The sequence below is a fragment of the Fulmarus glacialis genome, unplaced genomic scaffold, assembly GCF_000690835.1.
Source record: "Fulmarus glacialis isolate BGI_N327 unplaced genomic scaffold, ASM69083v1 scaffold974, whole genome shotgun sequence".
NCBI classification, from domain to species: Eukaryota; Metazoa; Chordata; class Aves; order Procellariiformes; family Procellariidae; genus Fulmarus; species Fulmarus glacialis.
Genome location: NW_009209739.1, coordinates 32,000 through 50,052, shown reverse-complemented (window position 1 = coordinate 50,052; position 18,053 = coordinate 32,000). Strand labels below are relative to the sequence as shown.

The window sequence follows — 18,053 nt, the reverse complement described above, 5'->3', positions numbered from 1 at the left end:
TGTGGTAGGCAAGAGGAGATGAGATTCTATTTTGTCCAAGCATAAAATTAGAATAACACAGGCAGATGACTCTACTATAAAATTTGTTCATAGAACCCGATTTATCCACGTATTTGGTCTCAGTGGCAAGGTGTTGGCAGCGGGGCGGCCTCTGTGAGAGGAGACCAGGGGCCGCCCCATGCCGGACACAGCCGGTCCCAGCCGGTTCTGCAGCAGCCCCACCGCAGCCACAGCTGAGCCCCTCAGCCACGCCGGTGGCACCGCTGTGTACACGTATTTAAGAAAGGGCGAAACGCTGCCTAGGCAGTGAGGGGAAAAAAGTGTGAGAAACAGCCCTGCAGTACCCAGGCGAGAGAAGGAGGGGAGGCGGTGCTGCAGGTGCCAGAGCAGAGATCTCCCTGCAGCCTGAGGGGACAGCGGGTGGAGCAGGTATTTCCCTGGAGGACTCCACACCAGAGCAGATTTTTCCTGACAGGACTGCAGCCCGTGGGAAAGACCACAGTGAAGGAGAGGAAGAGTGTGAGGCAGAAGGAGCGGCAGAGAGGAACCCCTACGTACTGACCATAACCCCCATCCCGCTGTGGCACTGGGGGGAGTGAAGTTGAGCTTGGGAAAAGGGGGAGGAAAGGTGTTCATACTTGTCTTTGTTTCCCACTACCTGAGTGAGTAATTAAATATCTATTTTAATCGGCAACAAATTAATTTTCCTGAAGTCTAGTTTGCTTTGCCCTCAACAGTGATTGGTAAGCCATCTCCCTGTCTTTATCTTGACCCAGAAGCTTTATCACCCCATTCCTCCTATTTTCTGCGCCTGCCCGGAGCAAGCGAGCAGCTGAATGGGAGCCCGGCTGCTAGCCAAGGCTAACCCACCACAATCAAAAAACCCAACCTCCCCTAAAAAAACAACTGGCCTGTCAAAATAAATTATACTACATCAGCTCTGTACATCACAGAGCTGCAGCATTTTTTTTTTTCTAACCCCATTGAAGCAATATCAGTTTCATATAACATTGTGAATGATTCACAGTAATATTGAACCATGATTTTAGGTTACAGTTAACCATGGCTGCATTCAGAAACATCTTTTAAAGGAGATTTCGATTATGCCAGTTCAACTGGTCAGTGCACAAGACTTGGAAATCAACAATAAACTAACCTGGGCATGTCATCCGTCAGCAACGGAGGGCTCAAGAGTAAGTCCTTAGCTCTACGACCCGATTCAACACACCAGCCCAAAAGAGCCTCATTTCCTTGGTTTGTTGGGCATAATTTGCATACTTTTTCCATTTAAAAAATGGGTTTACCATAGGTTTCGGTGTGAGATAACTGTGTGATAGAAACTAGATTCCAGCCTGATTTAAATTAAAGTGTATTTGTTCTTATATTTTATGCTATGAATGCCCAGCAATCTTTGCATCTTTGTGCAAATGTGAAAGACATTTAAATAAGTGAAGGGCATAATCCAAAAAGCATTTGAAATGGTGGGGGCATGTTTTCATAAATCATTATCCCTCCACTATTAGTAATGCCTCACCTGAGACACACTGAATGCTCTCAGTGCAACGTGAAGTGAAACAGCATTGACCATGTAACAACGGTGTCGCGTGCCCTCTACACAAGGGTCTGCACAAGCAAGGTACTTAGGCATACTTTAAAAAGAATGCACAAAAATCACAGTAAAACTAACTATACTACTCAAAACCCCTGAAGTAACGTGACCCAAGAGAGAAATACGATTTCTGCAATAGCTAGTGACACCATCTATTCAGCAACTCTGTTTACTTTAGATGAGCTGTTGAATGCTGGAACAGGAATCACAAGGCTTCAAAAAGATCCAGCTAGCTTTAAGTTTTACCTTTAGAAATTATACATTTGGGTCCAAAAATGCTTCCAAAAGAAACTTCAATCTGCTCTACTCACATTATATTGAGATGAGTATGCCACTTTTTTGTACCAGGTATATGGAAAGCTTTCCATTTAATTCCAGGATCTTAACTCCACAGGTAAGTTTTTAAACAAATTGTAAAATGTAATGAACCTTTATATGAATTTTCAGAAGAAAGGAATTTTCCAGTCTTGCTTAAACTCCTTTCAAGAGACTTAAGCAAAATAGATCAAGTCACAAGGTAAAGCACTGCTGCAGGAGCTTTGCCAATATATATAAGAATTGGAATCACATTGGTATTTATACCCAAGATTCCTTCTTAAGCTCAGAAGGGTTAATATTACGTACCTGAAAATTTGGTAAAATGACATTGTAGCATATATGATGTAACATAGATATGAGGGGAAACAACTCTTATTCCCAAATTACTTTAAAAAAAAAAAATTAGGTAACGTGCTTCTTCCTGAGCAGCAACCACAGCAACCGGCAGGGTGGAGATGGCAACCCACCCATCCAGCACTCCTGAACCAGTTCTGTGCTTACTGCTCATGCTTGGAAAGAGTTAGAAGATCCAAGCCTTCAGTGGCTTAGCTCACTCTCATACTCTAGCCTCATGAGAGAAGATTCTCTATAATTTGTTCAGTTTTCTATTAAAACCATTATTTCACAGTGAAAATAAGTCAAATAGAAAACACAGATGGAAAGAACACACAATGCCACCTAGGTCAATCTGTAAGCTATACTAAAGCTTACAAACCATCTCTCCACAGTATAAACCAACACAAGATATCTGTTCAAGATCGCTCTAACCCGTTTCTGCATTGAATGAGAGTGATTTAAGTTTGTTAGAATTATAATGATAAAATTACTAATTGAGAGCATACATGCATACATGATCCCAGTGATCTCAAAGCACTTTGACAGCAACCACAACAAGGAAAATGCATCTTGAAAGCAGATTACTGGCAATGACACTATTCCAGCAGCTCTTACCAAAAGATATAAAGCAATGTCTAACAGCAGTCATGCTGATTATAAAATCCACCTGGAGCCAAGTTATCATCTTGCCATTGGTTACTTCCTTGGGGTACTCAGGTTTTAGATGTCATTTTTTATATGTTGTAGTTCACGAGTACAGGCACATGAAGGAATTGTTTCTGAGGTGAAACCATCATAAAGAGTTCCTCTCTCTTCCCTCCTTTCAACTGCTTGTTCTCCTTCCTAAAGTTCACTGCTCCTACTTATCTGTTTCTGGGGTCGTGTTGCAAGCCAGATCATTAGAGTCATAGAATCATTAAAATTATCTGGATTGAAAACAACCCAAAGAGGGAGAAAATGTCTTAAACCACAGTCACCAAACACCCACAGCACACAACTTCAGCAAAAGAAGTTAAGACACATTCTTCCAGCTTTGAAACCTTTTTTTGGTGTTTGTTGTGGGGTTTTTTTTCCTAATTATATCTCTTAGTCTACTACATCATATTAATTCCCTTTACAACAAATCTCGCTTTCATACACCATAGTTTACTTCAAGCCACTGCAGGACCACATTACTTCTACAAACTTGGGAGGCAAGTGGGAAGGCTCTCCAGTGGGAAGTTTACCAGCATGCAACCATTTATTTCAAAACAAAAATCTAATCAAAACAAATACTTTTATGAGCCCCAGATATGCTTTTTGGCAGATAGGAGAGCTGAGCCGTGGAAATTGTTCCAAAAGCTCACTTTCTTTCAAAGGTAAATTATACCTTGTAGCCTACCACTGGAAACACAAGCAACAGTTATTTAATGATGCACAGCAGTCTAGTGTACTTTAAGAGAAGAATAAAGAACACTTTCAAATTAGAAAAGGAATTTTTCAGTAAAGAAAGTGAAGTGAATCCAATCCTCTTCTACTCCTTTCCCCTGTCAATGACAAAAAAGGTAATTTCAGTTAGCCATAAAGTCAACTCAGACAACACTCTGCCACAAAAATACCAACACCAATTCAAATAGCATTGGGAAAAGAAGAGCCTGCCTTGCACCCCAACTCCTCACAGCTCCGTTGCTGAAACAACCAGTATACTTGCAACTGTGATGCTACTCTGATTATTGTAAGGAAAGTTGCTGGTCTTCGGACAGAAGAAACATATCTGGCATAAAAACACTGGTTTCAACTTCTGCTGAGCCACCTTTCTTCAAATCAGCAGTCAGCATCTCTTGGGCACGTTCTGCAGAGACCAGGCATAAACTATTTTTGGGGGTGGAAGGGAACCAACTCTTTAGCTTTTGGTTTCTTTGTTGAGACAATCCAGCACAGGGCTCACCGCATGTGACTAGGCTGGTTTTCGTCAAGGTGAGGATACATCTTACCAGAAACGGGAGCTAAGCCTCCCTGGTAAAATCCACTAAATAGTTCATCAGTACACAATCAAACCAGGTCAAAACTCTAGCCTGAAGGGTACATATTAAGCTGTCTGATTGCGTCTGTTAGTAATGGAAAACATGGGTCCAAAGGGTTAGCTTCCGCACTGCTTTGTCAGAGTTAAAGAGTGAACTACCACTACAAGATCCAGATGTCTGCATAAAAACAGAAATAAGTTTGTATGCATTCACAAGATGACACATTTCAGAAGTTGTAAATCACAATGATTTGATTGATTTCCAGAGTTGCATACTGAAAGTGATTCCTTGTGGCATTTCCCAGTACAGCTGGGAAAGTTTGTTAATAAAATTACTTTTTAACAGAGAGACACGACTCTCTTCTGTCTCTCTCTCTGTGAGACAGAACACTTAACATACAGCTACCAGTGCACAATAAAAAAAAAAAAAAAATTATATTGACATAACAGAAGACCACCAAAATTGCTATCACTAGATTCTTTAAGAAATCTCAGCACTGAGAATTAGTTATGTTCTCTTTCCAAGGGAAGGTAACATTTTCCTCCATCTCTACTCTCCTCCCTCTGCTCCCATCTTTGACTCATTTTACAAATAAGAATGTTCATTCAAAAAACTATCCAAATCCACTACACCAATTTACGGTTTGAGTTAGCATACAAATGTGAACTTAACGCATTTAATCTTATTTCTTTAAGGCAGTAACACACATTGAAAGCAAAAAAAACCGAACACCAAACCTATTTTTAACATCCCTTTTCTTTCAGAAGGCTTCAAAATGTCAGCTTCAAAAACCTCTCAGTCTTGGGTTTTTAGATCAATTTAAACCAGCTGAGTTTAAATTAAGGGAATTTTCAACTGGATGGCTGAGTACACGCTAAGTTTTGTGGTCCCTTCTGGAACTAGATAATTTGCAGGCAACGAAAACAAATTCTGGCAATGTAAAAATATTTGAACATTTACCAAGATCCAATCTGAGTCCAAAACAGAGATTTAGCTCAAACTTTTCTTTTTTAAATCTTCACCAAGCTGGTTTTTGTTCTTAATGAAAACAGTCTTCCAGAGCTTTCTAGACACCTTTACTCATCTGCTACAGTTTGATAATTTATCTAATGGAACAGATGTAAAATGAAAAGACAAGTATTGACATACTTTCATCTCAGATGTATAACATGAATTTCAAGGATACTAGGTTTCCATCTGTGTATCTTACAGAATACAGAGAACATTTATCTGCTCTTGAAGAACACCATGAGGTTCTTCTGGTTCCGATTATCTTTTAGTATTAATGACACACACTTAATTCTGTCACCGTTCTGGGCACATGAAGCAGAACAAGACAGGGACCAGTCAGCATGGATTTTTCCAAAGGAGATAGTGAACTAAACTCTTCCACCCGGTATACCTTTAACGGGAGTTTGGCCTTTCATTCCAACAGCTAGGCAGTCAGATAAGGATATGAATACAAATCACTGCCACGATTCTAAAAGAAGCACCTCCTACATCTGTGGCTTCTACCATTTGTTACATTAAAAAAAAAAAAAAAAAAAACAACTTATTAAGAGTTTGCATCTTCTTCCACTTCTAAAAATCTATGAAACAAAAATAAGTAGGGCTACAAAAATGTCTAATATTTCCGAAGAGCAGGCATACACGTTTTATATTTTGACCTATTGTGAATGCAAAGTAAAGTGGGGCTCGCTCAAGATCTTCAGGGAGGTCCAACCAAGACTGAACATTAGGCATGGGCTCTCAAGCACACGTTACACTAACAATGTCTGACCTTAGGCATATGGAAATATATTTCCTTATATAAATACATATTGATCTAGTTATACAAAGCATGATTTTTAGACCCTCTGGTTCCTATAATTGTACATTGACTAAGTTGACAAGGGTTCTGTCCTCATTCTTGTATTTTTAGTTTGTGCAATTACTTTGCGTAACTACCAAGCTGTCTCGTTAGCTACACCACCTTAATCTCTTTATGCTCCTTCATCAAAAGGGGAACAATAATACAACTCTATCTCACAGGAATGTTATGCAAACAGATACAGCAATGAAGTACTTAGATACTACAGCAACTGCTGTAAACCTTAGCTAAAATTCCAGTTTATAAATCATATGCAGGCTGGCTGATGACCCTGAGGCTACTTTGGAGTTCTCTTATAGCAGAATTTGCCCTTAAAATAAAATGCATCATCCCAGGGAATAATTATGTTGTGTAACCACCATTTCAGAAAAAAGAAAGCAAGAACACCTTTGTTTTTAAGCCAAGTATACATCAGAAGTAGAAGGGTCTTAAATTCAGGGTGGAACCTGACTTCAGTTTTTGAGAGTTTAAGTTCAAAAATGAAAATGGAAGGCAACAGAATGACCCCGCTGTCTTGAGTCTGGCAGTAACTTGCTTGTATAGTTAAATTTTTCCCTAAAGTTCAATAGGCAATTCTGGGAGATCCATTTCCCAACCCTGTCATTCCGAAGAGGTTTGCAATACTGCTGTAACACTGGTTTGGAAGTAGATTTCTTTTTTTCCTTTGGGACCCCTACAAAAAGCCCCCAAAACAAAAGCAGCTTTTGTTGTTCTGCCAAAATGTGACTTGATTAATATTATTAGAGGGGGAAGGGCAAATACAGAAATAATTTATAACACTTCTCCAGAGAATTTGCTCTTGCAACCTGCCCTGCTGTCAGGTCATTTCTTGGAATGCATACTGAAACCTGGAAAATCTATGGAGCATGGTCTCTATTCCCATTTGTTTATTCTGGGTCTCAAGAATATTTCTCAAACAGTCAAAGCAACAGGATTCGAAGTTAACTGTTTCATTGCTTAAGTATATGTAGGTTCATATTTCCACCCAAAGAGAAAAATATTCTAATAATGCTTTTAAATGTACGTCTAAAAATATGACTGAGTGCATGTGAAAATTATACTATGAAAATAAATCAGAAATTATACATATAACTATAATTACATGTATAAAAAACACAGGACTGAAAAGCTTATTACTGTTGAATCTCAAGCTCTTCAAAGTTAGGAAGCACAAAATTTAAGCCTGCCTGCTTTCAACTGTCTTTAAAACACCCTTTTGCAGTTGCTTTATGACAGTCCTTATGTACATGACCACAGTCTGTTTTTTTCCATAGAATCCAAGTTCTATATAAAACAGAGAAAGGACAACTGTAACTATATTTTTTTCCCTTCCTCGTTTGGCATTCACTGTACAATACATATCTTCAGAGTAGAAGCACACTCGCCAAGGCAGCTGTCTCTGCCATGAAACCATTCCTTCTTCTTCTATGAAAATGCATACTGACTGGGACGGAAAGAGAAGAGAAGGCGAGAAGCAGACTCGCCAAGGCAGCTGTCTCTGCCATGAAACCATTCCTTCTTCTTCTATGAAAATGCATACTGACTGTTTGGGACGGAAAGAAAAGAGAAGCAGGGCTACGCAAGAAACCTTAATTCTAACCTGTAATTTTGAGCTTTTGAATTTGTCACCTTCATGTTCTTCTTGTAAAGCAGTGGAGGGGCCTTTTACATTTTTAACAAAGCAAAACAAAATTTAAAGTTGCTTCCTCATATTGCATCATCCAAACATACGCTTGGTTCATACACACGACAGACCTTTAACACTAATCCGAGCCGTGTAGGCGTAACTCCTAGGTTGCCATCCTCTGTAAGGACTAACAGCCAGGAGAAATAGGATGCTTTTCCAGTATAGGTTTTAGAGACTTCTGTTCACAGCAAAGCATTCACGAGTGTGAAGAATACTGGATTCCATTCCAGGTCCACATGACCTTACAGACATGAACCTTCTGCACCTTCCCCACAAGAATGACCCTTTTTGCGCCATTCCTTTTAACATGTTCTGTTACCAGTCTTGTCCTATCCCTGTCTTCAGTCCCCTTCCCAATCTTCTCTCATTCACATCATCGCTTTTATTCACAGGCTTCTCACCCAAATTCCAAACTCCTTTTTTCTTTTTTTTTTCTTCAATCTAGTCTCATCCACCTTTCAAGATACTCAACACCACCCCCTTTTTCCACCAAAGTCAACGCCATGTCTCCAGTCTCCTTCACAGTATTCTCAGTTCTCCTCCCATCAATGGAACTGTACATGGAACATCCACTTCTACTTATTTTAAAAATCAGTAAGAAAGCTGTATTTTTAAGCAGCCTAGGGAAAATTTTCCCTTTTTACAGGAGTAAGATAAATCAAGTGTTTCAATACTAAAAGAAATGGAAAACTACTACTCATTAGCTCAGTTCTTGTGAGCTCCCAGCTTTAGCCATACTGATCAGTCCAATTCATCAGACACAGTAATGACTCATTTTTACCACAATCAATCAAAATGACCTGGAGGCGTGATCTGAACCACCAATGACTAATTAATCTCCACTATTTTTAAGCTGCACCAAATTCAGTGATGATCTGCTGATCATCACTGTTCATCTTAACATCAGTTCTGGCATCAGTACAAACCTTTGGGCATCAGAGCAACTTACAGGAATTTCCTTACAGTAATCCATTATGAGGGGAATAAGTGTGGTGTAACATAACTTCAGTTCAAGTCAAAATTAGTACCTTCTGGAAAGATACGAATAAAATTGGATACGGTTATGAAAATATAGAATTTGTTCTTAATAGGAGAATTTACCCATGATTGATGGATTGGATTGATGGATACTTAAATTGCAACAATTGCTCAAAATCATGCATTAAGCCCTGAGCCTACGAAAGCAGCCACGGAACCTCACCCTAAGGAAACCTTTCAAGGTCAGGACTTAAATGCATTGATAAAACAAGCATAATAATCTTTCCAAGACACTGGAGACAAAATGAGAATGCTACCATTCTTTTGGACAGAAGGACATTCATTTTAGAACTGACTCAGTAAGATAAAAATCTCAAAACTAGAGACCAGTTTGAAAAACTTCAACCTGAAGACTGCAATTTGTGGTTAAGTACAGTAGTATTCACAAGTTGTTAATAGAAGTAGAACTTCAAAACCAAAATTTGAATAGTAAACCTCTCCCTTTTAAGGACTGATCACGAAATACTTTTCCTCCTTCACAGACCTGTAATCAGATAATTCATCAAATTTTACCAAATATGATGAAAACATATTTGGTCTCTTACTATTATAAACCTGTCATGGTTTCTGCATACAGAGTTATCTCTGGAGATGATGGTACACCCGATACCCCAAATTAAGGAAAGATCTAGAAGAATTTTAGAAAAGAACAACAAAACTTGTGCTTTGGACTTTAAGAATATTCTTATTAATCTAATGCACAGAAACTATGGCAAATGTGTCAAAATATGACCTTCCTCTCATTTTGTTAGAAGAGCTTCATGCAGCAAGTAAGTGGCTTATATATTTCATGCTTTGCTGCACTGAACCCAACACAACTTTGTCAATGGACAATAATTTAGACCAAGTTAATTGCAGTATTTGAGATCATAACATCTTTTTCCAGAAGTGAAAAAAGGCAGTAAGTTTTCTTAGTCTCCTCGATAACACAAGCATTGGATAAGTATCAAGTATTGTTTTGTTGTGTTTCCTTGTAGCTAGCTTATTGCTTCATTCTCCACCTAATGCACAAAGGGCATGACAGTAATGGTTTGAAACTTTACATGCTAAAAATAGCTTTGTTTGGGTTTTTTGGGGCTAGAACAATCAAAAGTGTTTTAACAAAACAAGACATTAGTTTGGCAGAGTATTCACGGTCAGTGACTCTGTAGCTCTTTCCTAATCTACAATTCAGCATTAGCTGTCTCTAGGCCCAAAACAGTGAATATGTTTTAGCATTTATAAACTTTATTCTTTACACATCATTGACTACTCAGATAAAAAGGAGGACAAGTTTTATTTCTGTTGAATCTTGCCTGAAGGATATACCATAAACAGCTGACGCAGATTACTACCACATCTCCTGTTCATTTACATCCACCCATTGGTGGATACGCTCCTTGAAAACAGGATTTCTGATCCAGAACTGAAATCTGCAGTGAAGGTTTTATTTGGGATGACAGCGTTTTGGTAAACTCATTTTCACAGTCCATTAGCCCAGACACAGCTTTATGTAAGATCAGTGATCACTAAAGTTATTTCAGAGTCTTTCGGTTTTGGTTTTAATAGAAGTTGTCCACAGTTATTGTGGAAGACTTCTGAAAGTGATGTAGAGTGGTTTTTTTACCTAGGCGATCTCTTACAGCCTATGGCCACTGAAAGGACATGCAATTATATAAAGCAGCATACTCTTCTCTCCCCCCCAAAAAAACCTCTGCAAGAATAGCACCTACTGATGTCATCATTGGTTGATATCAACCTCTGGCTCTTGTGCAGGCCATGGGCTGTCTAGCCCACAGATGAGGAGCCCATTATTTGCTCAAAGGAAATGCCAAGATGAAGCAGGAAGGAGGTGACAGTGGCTACTGAAACTCCCTGCTTAAAACCTTACTCAAAATTCAAAGAGAGAGTAACTATTCAAGCAGAAGCTGGTGTTCTTAGAAATGGGAAAGTGCCAAGAAGTTCAGAAAGCAGAGGCAGACAGCCGACAGAACAGTGCATACCAGCTCCACTTAAGAACATGGTGTTGCCTAGCACCTACAAGTTGCTCTTTCTGCTCACTTCTGCCTCCCAAAACCAGAAGAAAACAAAAACAAAACAAGCAAACAAAAACTTTATCCTAAAACTTCAGCCCTGGCAAAGAGCATTTCCCATTGGCAGTATCATAATCCCTTTTGTAAAAAAGGATTCCATGGACTCTCACAGAGAGAAGCTCATACCCTTCATACACAAATAATTGCAAAATGTAGGTCAGGAACTGCACAGTCCCAAAAGCTAATTTCTCTTCCTCTGACTTTTAACCTGTCTAACTTTTGGAAGATAAATGCTCTGGGAAGTTCCTCCTTTTGATCACCTTCACATCATTGCCAATATCTTATAACAACCCCAATAAGAACTTCAATTTTTCTAGGCAACAACAGTAGAAAACTGCAATGTATCTCCAACGTTTGTCACTGTCCAAATCATAGGAAAGAAAGAAAAAGGAACAAACTGAAGTAAATTTTTATTAAAAAAACTCATCTAGTTATTGCCTATACCAGGAAGTCGAAGGAAAATGTTTACAACATTTATAAACAATTCCAGCTTCCCAGATAACTAACATGTGATTTCATCTCTCTCCAAATTATTTTTTCATGCACTATTGAAATTTCATTTCTGCCTAAGACGTAATGGCGTTTTCAAAGAAAATAGTCATCCAAGGCTGTGGGTTGGCAATCACAATTACTGGTAAGTCAGCAGAGCTGTCAAGAGTATTGAAACAATAACCTCCGTTAAAAACTTACCACATCTACTTTGTGAACAACGGAAACCTCCTAGCTCACACCTATCTGTCCATAATGTGAGGAACAATCTTTTTCCAGGCTTATTAGCAATCCTTTGCTTGCTAACAAAACGCTCATTTAAAGCTGATGCTGCACTCTCAGAGTAGTAAAGCCACTGGGCTACTCAGAACTGCTCCTTCCTTTAAAGGCTCTCCTCCTGGAAGCCTTCTGGCACAGGTAGAGGGAAGCTGGTGAGGTTCTGTTTAGATATGGCAGTTCACACTTCCCTAACATAAATAAAATACGCAGAATTGCATCCTGATATAGCAGATGGAAAAAGAAAATATGGCAGTTCACACTTCCCTAACATAAACAAAATACGCAGAATTGCATCCTAATATAGCAGATGGAAAAAGAAGGAAGGGAAAGGTGGAACAGAGTCCACATACCAATGGTAGAACATTTAGAAATTCCCCTAATCCTCCCTAACCCACGATCAGGTCACTTGAAGATTTAGAGTATAAGCCCCTGCCTTGTTTTCTCTGTATGTAGCAGAATTCGAGCAAAATTACCTCATTAACTTGTTTTTTGTCCAAGTGAAAAACTTGACCAGAACTCGTTGAGGCAATTTCTTCATAGACCTTGTAACCAATATGATTCCTGTCATCACAGTCTCCAGTCAGTACAAATACTACCTATATTTAAAACAAAAAATTTAAAATCATTTGGCACATGGTGCAAACTTTAGGAAAACATTGCAAAGACAGCATTAAGGCATGACAACAAAAGAATTGTATCACTTGGCATGGGTTCATATTACTTTGCATGACAGACAGCCATATTGCACTCACTACCGATGGAAAAGGCAATGAAGAAGAAAAGGAACAGACAAGAATCACTATAGGAGTGATACTCATCTATCAGCACTGGTACTTCACAGAATACTTATTTCAGAACAATATAAAAACATCCACATAACTGGTAAGCTGACCAAGCATACGTATGCTGGCAGAAGGTTCACTTGCTCTATTTAATTCACAACACCGACTAATTTTACCCTTCAATATTGAGAAAAAAGGGCATTAAATACATAAACCAGCTCAGAATGTAAATCCCCTCTGTACCTGTGATTGCTTCTGTTGAATGAGTTGAAGTACTTCATGGGTAAGTCTATAATCTTTGGATCGTGCATCAGTAAATACATAGATGAAAGAACCAGGAAGAGAAATTTCTAGAGCGATCTTTATTGCCCCGATGCTCATCTCTGGACAGTCTCCACCACCCTGTTCACAATTAGAAGAAAAACAAAGGATTTTTCTAAGAAAAAAGAACATACCAGATAAGTTACTTTCTTTTGGGACATTCAAGACAGATACTTTCTCAGCTTCTAATAATTTATTGACTTTTTTTATCCTAAGCATTGTACGGTTTCTGCAGAGTGCTGTCACAGACTCACATTCACAAGCAACAGCTGTAACAATTCCTCAGGGAAAATAAAGTCAAAGGAAGGGTTGTGGTTAGCCCTGAAAATGGCTGGTCTCGTGGTCACTCTTATCTTTTCTGGGAGTACCATGTTTTGTTTAGCTCCAGCTCTTGTGACAGCTCCGTTTCCTATACTCACACGCTCCCTTACTGGCTGACAATTTAATTGCTCCGGTAGTATGCAGCAGTCATGGGAGGTCATGGTCAGAGACGCAGATGGGAAATGATCTCAGCCAAGCAGCGCTGAGCTCCAGGAGGACCTTTAGATACCAGAACAGCAAGAACTTGACCTAGACTTCACACTGCAGGGCAGCCAGTGCAGGGAGCTCAGCAGAGGGGACACAGGTGATGTGTTCCCAGTGACCTGTGTTGCTAAGTAGGCAGCTGGAGATTTTTCAGACCCTGTGTTTAATCAAAATGCTTCCAAGTATGACTTTATTTATATGAAAGGATCAGTTTCTTTTCCTAAATTAAGAATTAGAGGAAAATACTGTTTAAATAAAAGTTCACTTTAACTTACATAAAAGTTAACTTGGCATATTGAAGACAGCACTTTCCAAAGAGCTGAATAAGAACTGTAAAACCTGCCCCTGTAAACAGCAACAGATCTCTGCATTTTCAAGATCAAATATAAAAGTTACTGCTTTTATTTCTACAATCAACATGCCTTCACACATACTTATATACAAATCTCCACATGCTGGGAAGGAAGAAGAAAAAAGATAATGCAACTGTTGCATTTATTTTTAATTCTTGAGATGCCATCAGAAATTATGGTTTGAGGTTAAACATTCACACAGATACATAAACCCTTGCCTCCCACAGTCCCCCAGCCCTTAAGAATTCCATCTGTCCTCAATGAAATGTTCATGTCAGTAACAATTTTTAATCTATCAGTATCTTTAATCCCATTTCAAAGCAAGAATATCAATAGATTTCCCACCTATGTTAAAGAATAGGTACTTCGCCGTTTTTCTTTTTATAAGTTAGTCCTTTCTAAATGTAGTCTTACTTTTATGGGAAAAGCAAGTGGTAGACTCCAAACTGCCTGAAATTCAAGAGAGAATTCTCCAAAAACTCTTTGATACATTTCAGAATTTTATCTTGGCAATGCTCATACAATCCTATGGGATAGATCAGTATATCCAAGTTATTTCTTTCCTGCTCTTGCAAAATGAATGTCATCTTCAGCAAAAGACTCTCCCACATAAAGCTTTAATTTGTAGACCAAGTCAAAATAATAGCTAATTTCTACAGACACCTAGTTAGAATAAGAAAATCTCTATTCCCACTTCAAGTCTACTAGATTATTGTCTCATGTAATATTATATATGGCAGCATCTATTTTCTACATATAATAGGAAAAGCACTGCTGAGCTAAGTGGTTATTCCGAGAACAAGCATCAGCTTTTTTATTCTCATAATGTAGAAGAAGGATATTCTCAAAAGGCAGCTAGGTAGAACTACAAAACAAAAATGTATTAGCTTTCTTAAAAAAAAAAAAAGAAGAAAATTTTCCTTTAAATGTTTCCTGCCTTTCTCTCCAAATTGCAATTAAGTATGGTTACAATTACCTTGTGAAGTTTTCTAGAAAGACAGGGGTGAGTAAAGCCCAGCAAGTCTCATTTTCCATTCAGCTTGGACAGGCACACAGAAATTTAGGTTGTTAGCTCAGCTCATCTGTACTATTCACATTTCTTATGTCTAAAATTAATATCTGTAAAACTATTTACTTAAATGGTATTGTACCCACTTACAAAAGGATAAATTTAGTATCTGATTTAAAAAGTGTTATCAACAACTCTTAAAGACGACTATTTTCATTAAGTAAGTTGTCATTTTTCCACTGAGAAATGCTGAAATAAGGCCTTTTCATGACTTGATGCAAGTGTTTCAGCAGCTGTATCTTAGGATCATGTAACACTCAAACTATGTGAATATAGAATCATAGAATCATTAAGGTTGGAAAAGACCTCTAAGATCATTGAGTCCAACCGTCAACCCAATATACTTTAAAAGATTTTCATATAGACAAGATTTAAGCATATTGCTTATGCAAATAAGTATCCATTGTGAAAACCGTATTTAATACGAGAATACACAAAAAATCTGGCTAACTCTTAAAAAAAAAAAGGCACCAAGAAGCCATTGCTGCCCCAGTACAACTTATTGCCATGCTGTCCATAAGAATGATTCACAGTTAATTACAGATGAAACACAGGCAAAATAGGATCAACTTATGAGGTGTCAAAGGAATACTTCCTTTATCACTTTGAATGTAAAAGGAACAGGGCCTAGTTTCTTCAGGGAAACGTATACAGACTAATTTTTACCTGATGTTAAATGCCAGCCAAAAGCCTATTTCTAACATCGCGTACAGACCCCCCAATCATTCTGTGACTAGATGAATGTTGTTGGAAAACAAGAGCTGGGCTTATCCTGATGTCCAGGGAGGACAAGTTTTGCAGTATTCCTGGAGAGCATATTTTGACCTAATATGTTTTACACATAAGACTCCTTAAAAAAATTTATCTTCACCTTAATTTTAGCTTTGTTCATTAATGAGAATATTTGCTCTACACCCTTTTTCAAAATGAACCTACCTTAAAATTTCCCCTACCTCCACAATATTCATTCTTGCATCTTTTAACTGTCTTTCTAGGAAAAATACTAATAACAAACATGTAGGAAGAGTTCACATTTTCTGGGAGAACTACTGCAAGGTAACCTATCAGTCCTGTTCTAATCACTTTTTTAATTTATGTTTTGGCCCTTCACCAATATAATGAATGAATGCAAGTCAGTGAAAGTCTTAATTTAGCTGAATGAGCACATCTTGAAAGTAATTACGAAATATGCAATCAATCAGGATTAAAGAAAGAAATCTTAAATTCATTAGTAACTTTTAGACAACTTGCTTGTAAATGAAGAGTTTTAAATTCCTAAAAGCTTCATCTAAATCATATACCTTTTAGAAATAGCTGCAATTATTTTCCAATATAGCTATTTAGAAAACAAAAATTGGAAGGATCTTTACAGTTTAAATTTCCCTATGAAGGAAAAAAGCATAATAGCTGGCATTTTCTGCCTCCTTGAAAATTTACTATTGTTTTCTCTGAAATTCAATCTTTCTGCCAACTTTTAAACCACTTAACTCTTCCCAAACTAACACTATCGGCTTTCAAACAATCTTCTATTACAGGGATTACACCATGTGCCAGTTTCTAAGGGAGAGTCTGTCTGGCACTACTAACTCCGGCACGGTTCTCCACAGGTCAGAAGCATTTTGCTTGATTAAAAGACAAGACAATAGGATCATATTTTCTTTCAGCAAGGGTAACTCCATTCCAATACTTCTCTTTCCTTCGATCACCCAATCCAGATGTCATTTGTGGTTCATTCTCACCCAGGGAAACTCCACCAAGGGACACACGCTGGTGTGCTTGCTCAAAAACTGCCACTTGTCTCCTGAGCACAGTGGAAGCAATTCACAGGGTTTGCATAAGAGAAAAGTACCCCAGTCAACCTGATGCTTTTGAATCAGTAGGTGCTACCTAAGGCATGGCAGTGAAGGCAGTACCTAAGTCGTACTTGATGGGTCTTACAGTCCCTTTTGTTCGTAAATTAGTTAAAGCTAACGAAGGGTTTTCATGTGAAGCAAGTTCCAGAACACAGTAAAACAGTTCACAAAAGTGTCTGTGAACAAGTGGCAGGGCTAATTAAAATGCAAAATAAATGTTAGCATTATCTAACTATTCTTTCTTGTGTTATTGAACTGAGTCCCCATACAATGATGTAAATTAAGGCAAAGTAATTAATCGTAATCATGAATTAAGATGACCAGAGAAAAGGAGGATGACAGTTTGTGCAGGTAAAGTGACAGAGATAAATGGCCTTCATCCTGATGAAGCATTGTAGCAGAAACATCAACATGAGAGGAAAGATTAGAGGGAGGAAAGAGGTCCTTTGCTAGAACCACACAGAGAACGAATGAACAAGTTACTCACCTGAACATACAGTTCCCTGAGTTCAAATTGAAATTTCTTGGGATCTGTGGTTATTGTCACTGGACCAATTTCTAGGATGAAAGAAATTGGAAAACATGAGGAAAACACAAAGTTATCAAAAGATGACTTCAAGTGAAGAGCTGTTTCAGACTCCTAAAAATCTGGTAGTGAAAAACAAACTAAAAGCATTTAACAGAAAGGAATAATTGCAAATTATATACCCAGCACTGAAATCTATGAGTCCAAATCTAGTAACTCCAATATCATTCCAGTATTACCAACTTCTAGGTGTCTTAAACATTTGTAGGCACATAAAGCATTCTGTGTTGTGTTTCTTTCACATTTGATTTTGACCAATCATTTAATTGCTCTTAGTAATCAGAAGGGAACAGAAATCCCCAAAACAGATGTGGCTGCACCAAAAAATAACGTATTTTTCCAGAAACAGTTGTATAGGAAAATGTGAAGGAGAGGCCTCTCTGAACAGAATACACATACTAGCTTCACTGACTGATGTTTAAAAAAAAAAAAAAAGCACCACATCTTTTGCCTGACGGAATATGTACCCTCTAGCTGGAAAAGCCCGGTGTGAGCCCAGTGTCCAACCTCAGCGTATCTAGCAGCAGTTGCCAGGAAGAACTGAAGCAGAATCAGCTTTATTCGTGGTGTTTGCCATGTCTTTGTACACTGCGAAACAGCAGGACATCAAATTGAAGTCGACTGGGCTGTGGACTGGGGTGTGTGAGTAACAGCAGCACATATTTGAGCATTTCCCAATCACACTAGCTGTACCACAAGCCTCCCTCTGCCCCTTCAACAACTGCCTTCCTAATTGGTATCAAATGTGATTCTAACCAGCTGTTTTCCTACAGCTGTGATTTCCTGACAGTTTACCTTAATCTGTCCTGGCACTCATGCACTTCATTCTTTCCCTGTCCTGGGCAGGCATTCCTACTCTGTCC

The 18,053-nt window shown here is 38.4% G+C and overlaps 1 protein-coding gene across 1 annotated transcript in view; it reads right to left on the bottom strand.

The window, feature by feature from the left end:
- LOC104076150 (hemicentin-1-like) overlaps positions 1-18,053 on the bottom strand; it is a gene marked incomplete at both ends in the record, with an annotated part of 142,926 nt that overhangs the window by 92,880 nt on the left and 31,993 nt on the right. Inside the window, 3 exons of the mRNA XM_009576914.1 lie at positions 12,175-12,297; positions 12,727-12,885; positions 17,092-17,162. Of these exons, the coding sequence (XP_009575209.1) occupies positions 12,175-12,297; positions 12,727-12,885; positions 17,092-17,162 (353 nt within the window). The remainder of the gene's footprint in view (positions 1-12,174; positions 12,298-12,726; positions 12,886-17,091; positions 17,163-18,053) is intronic.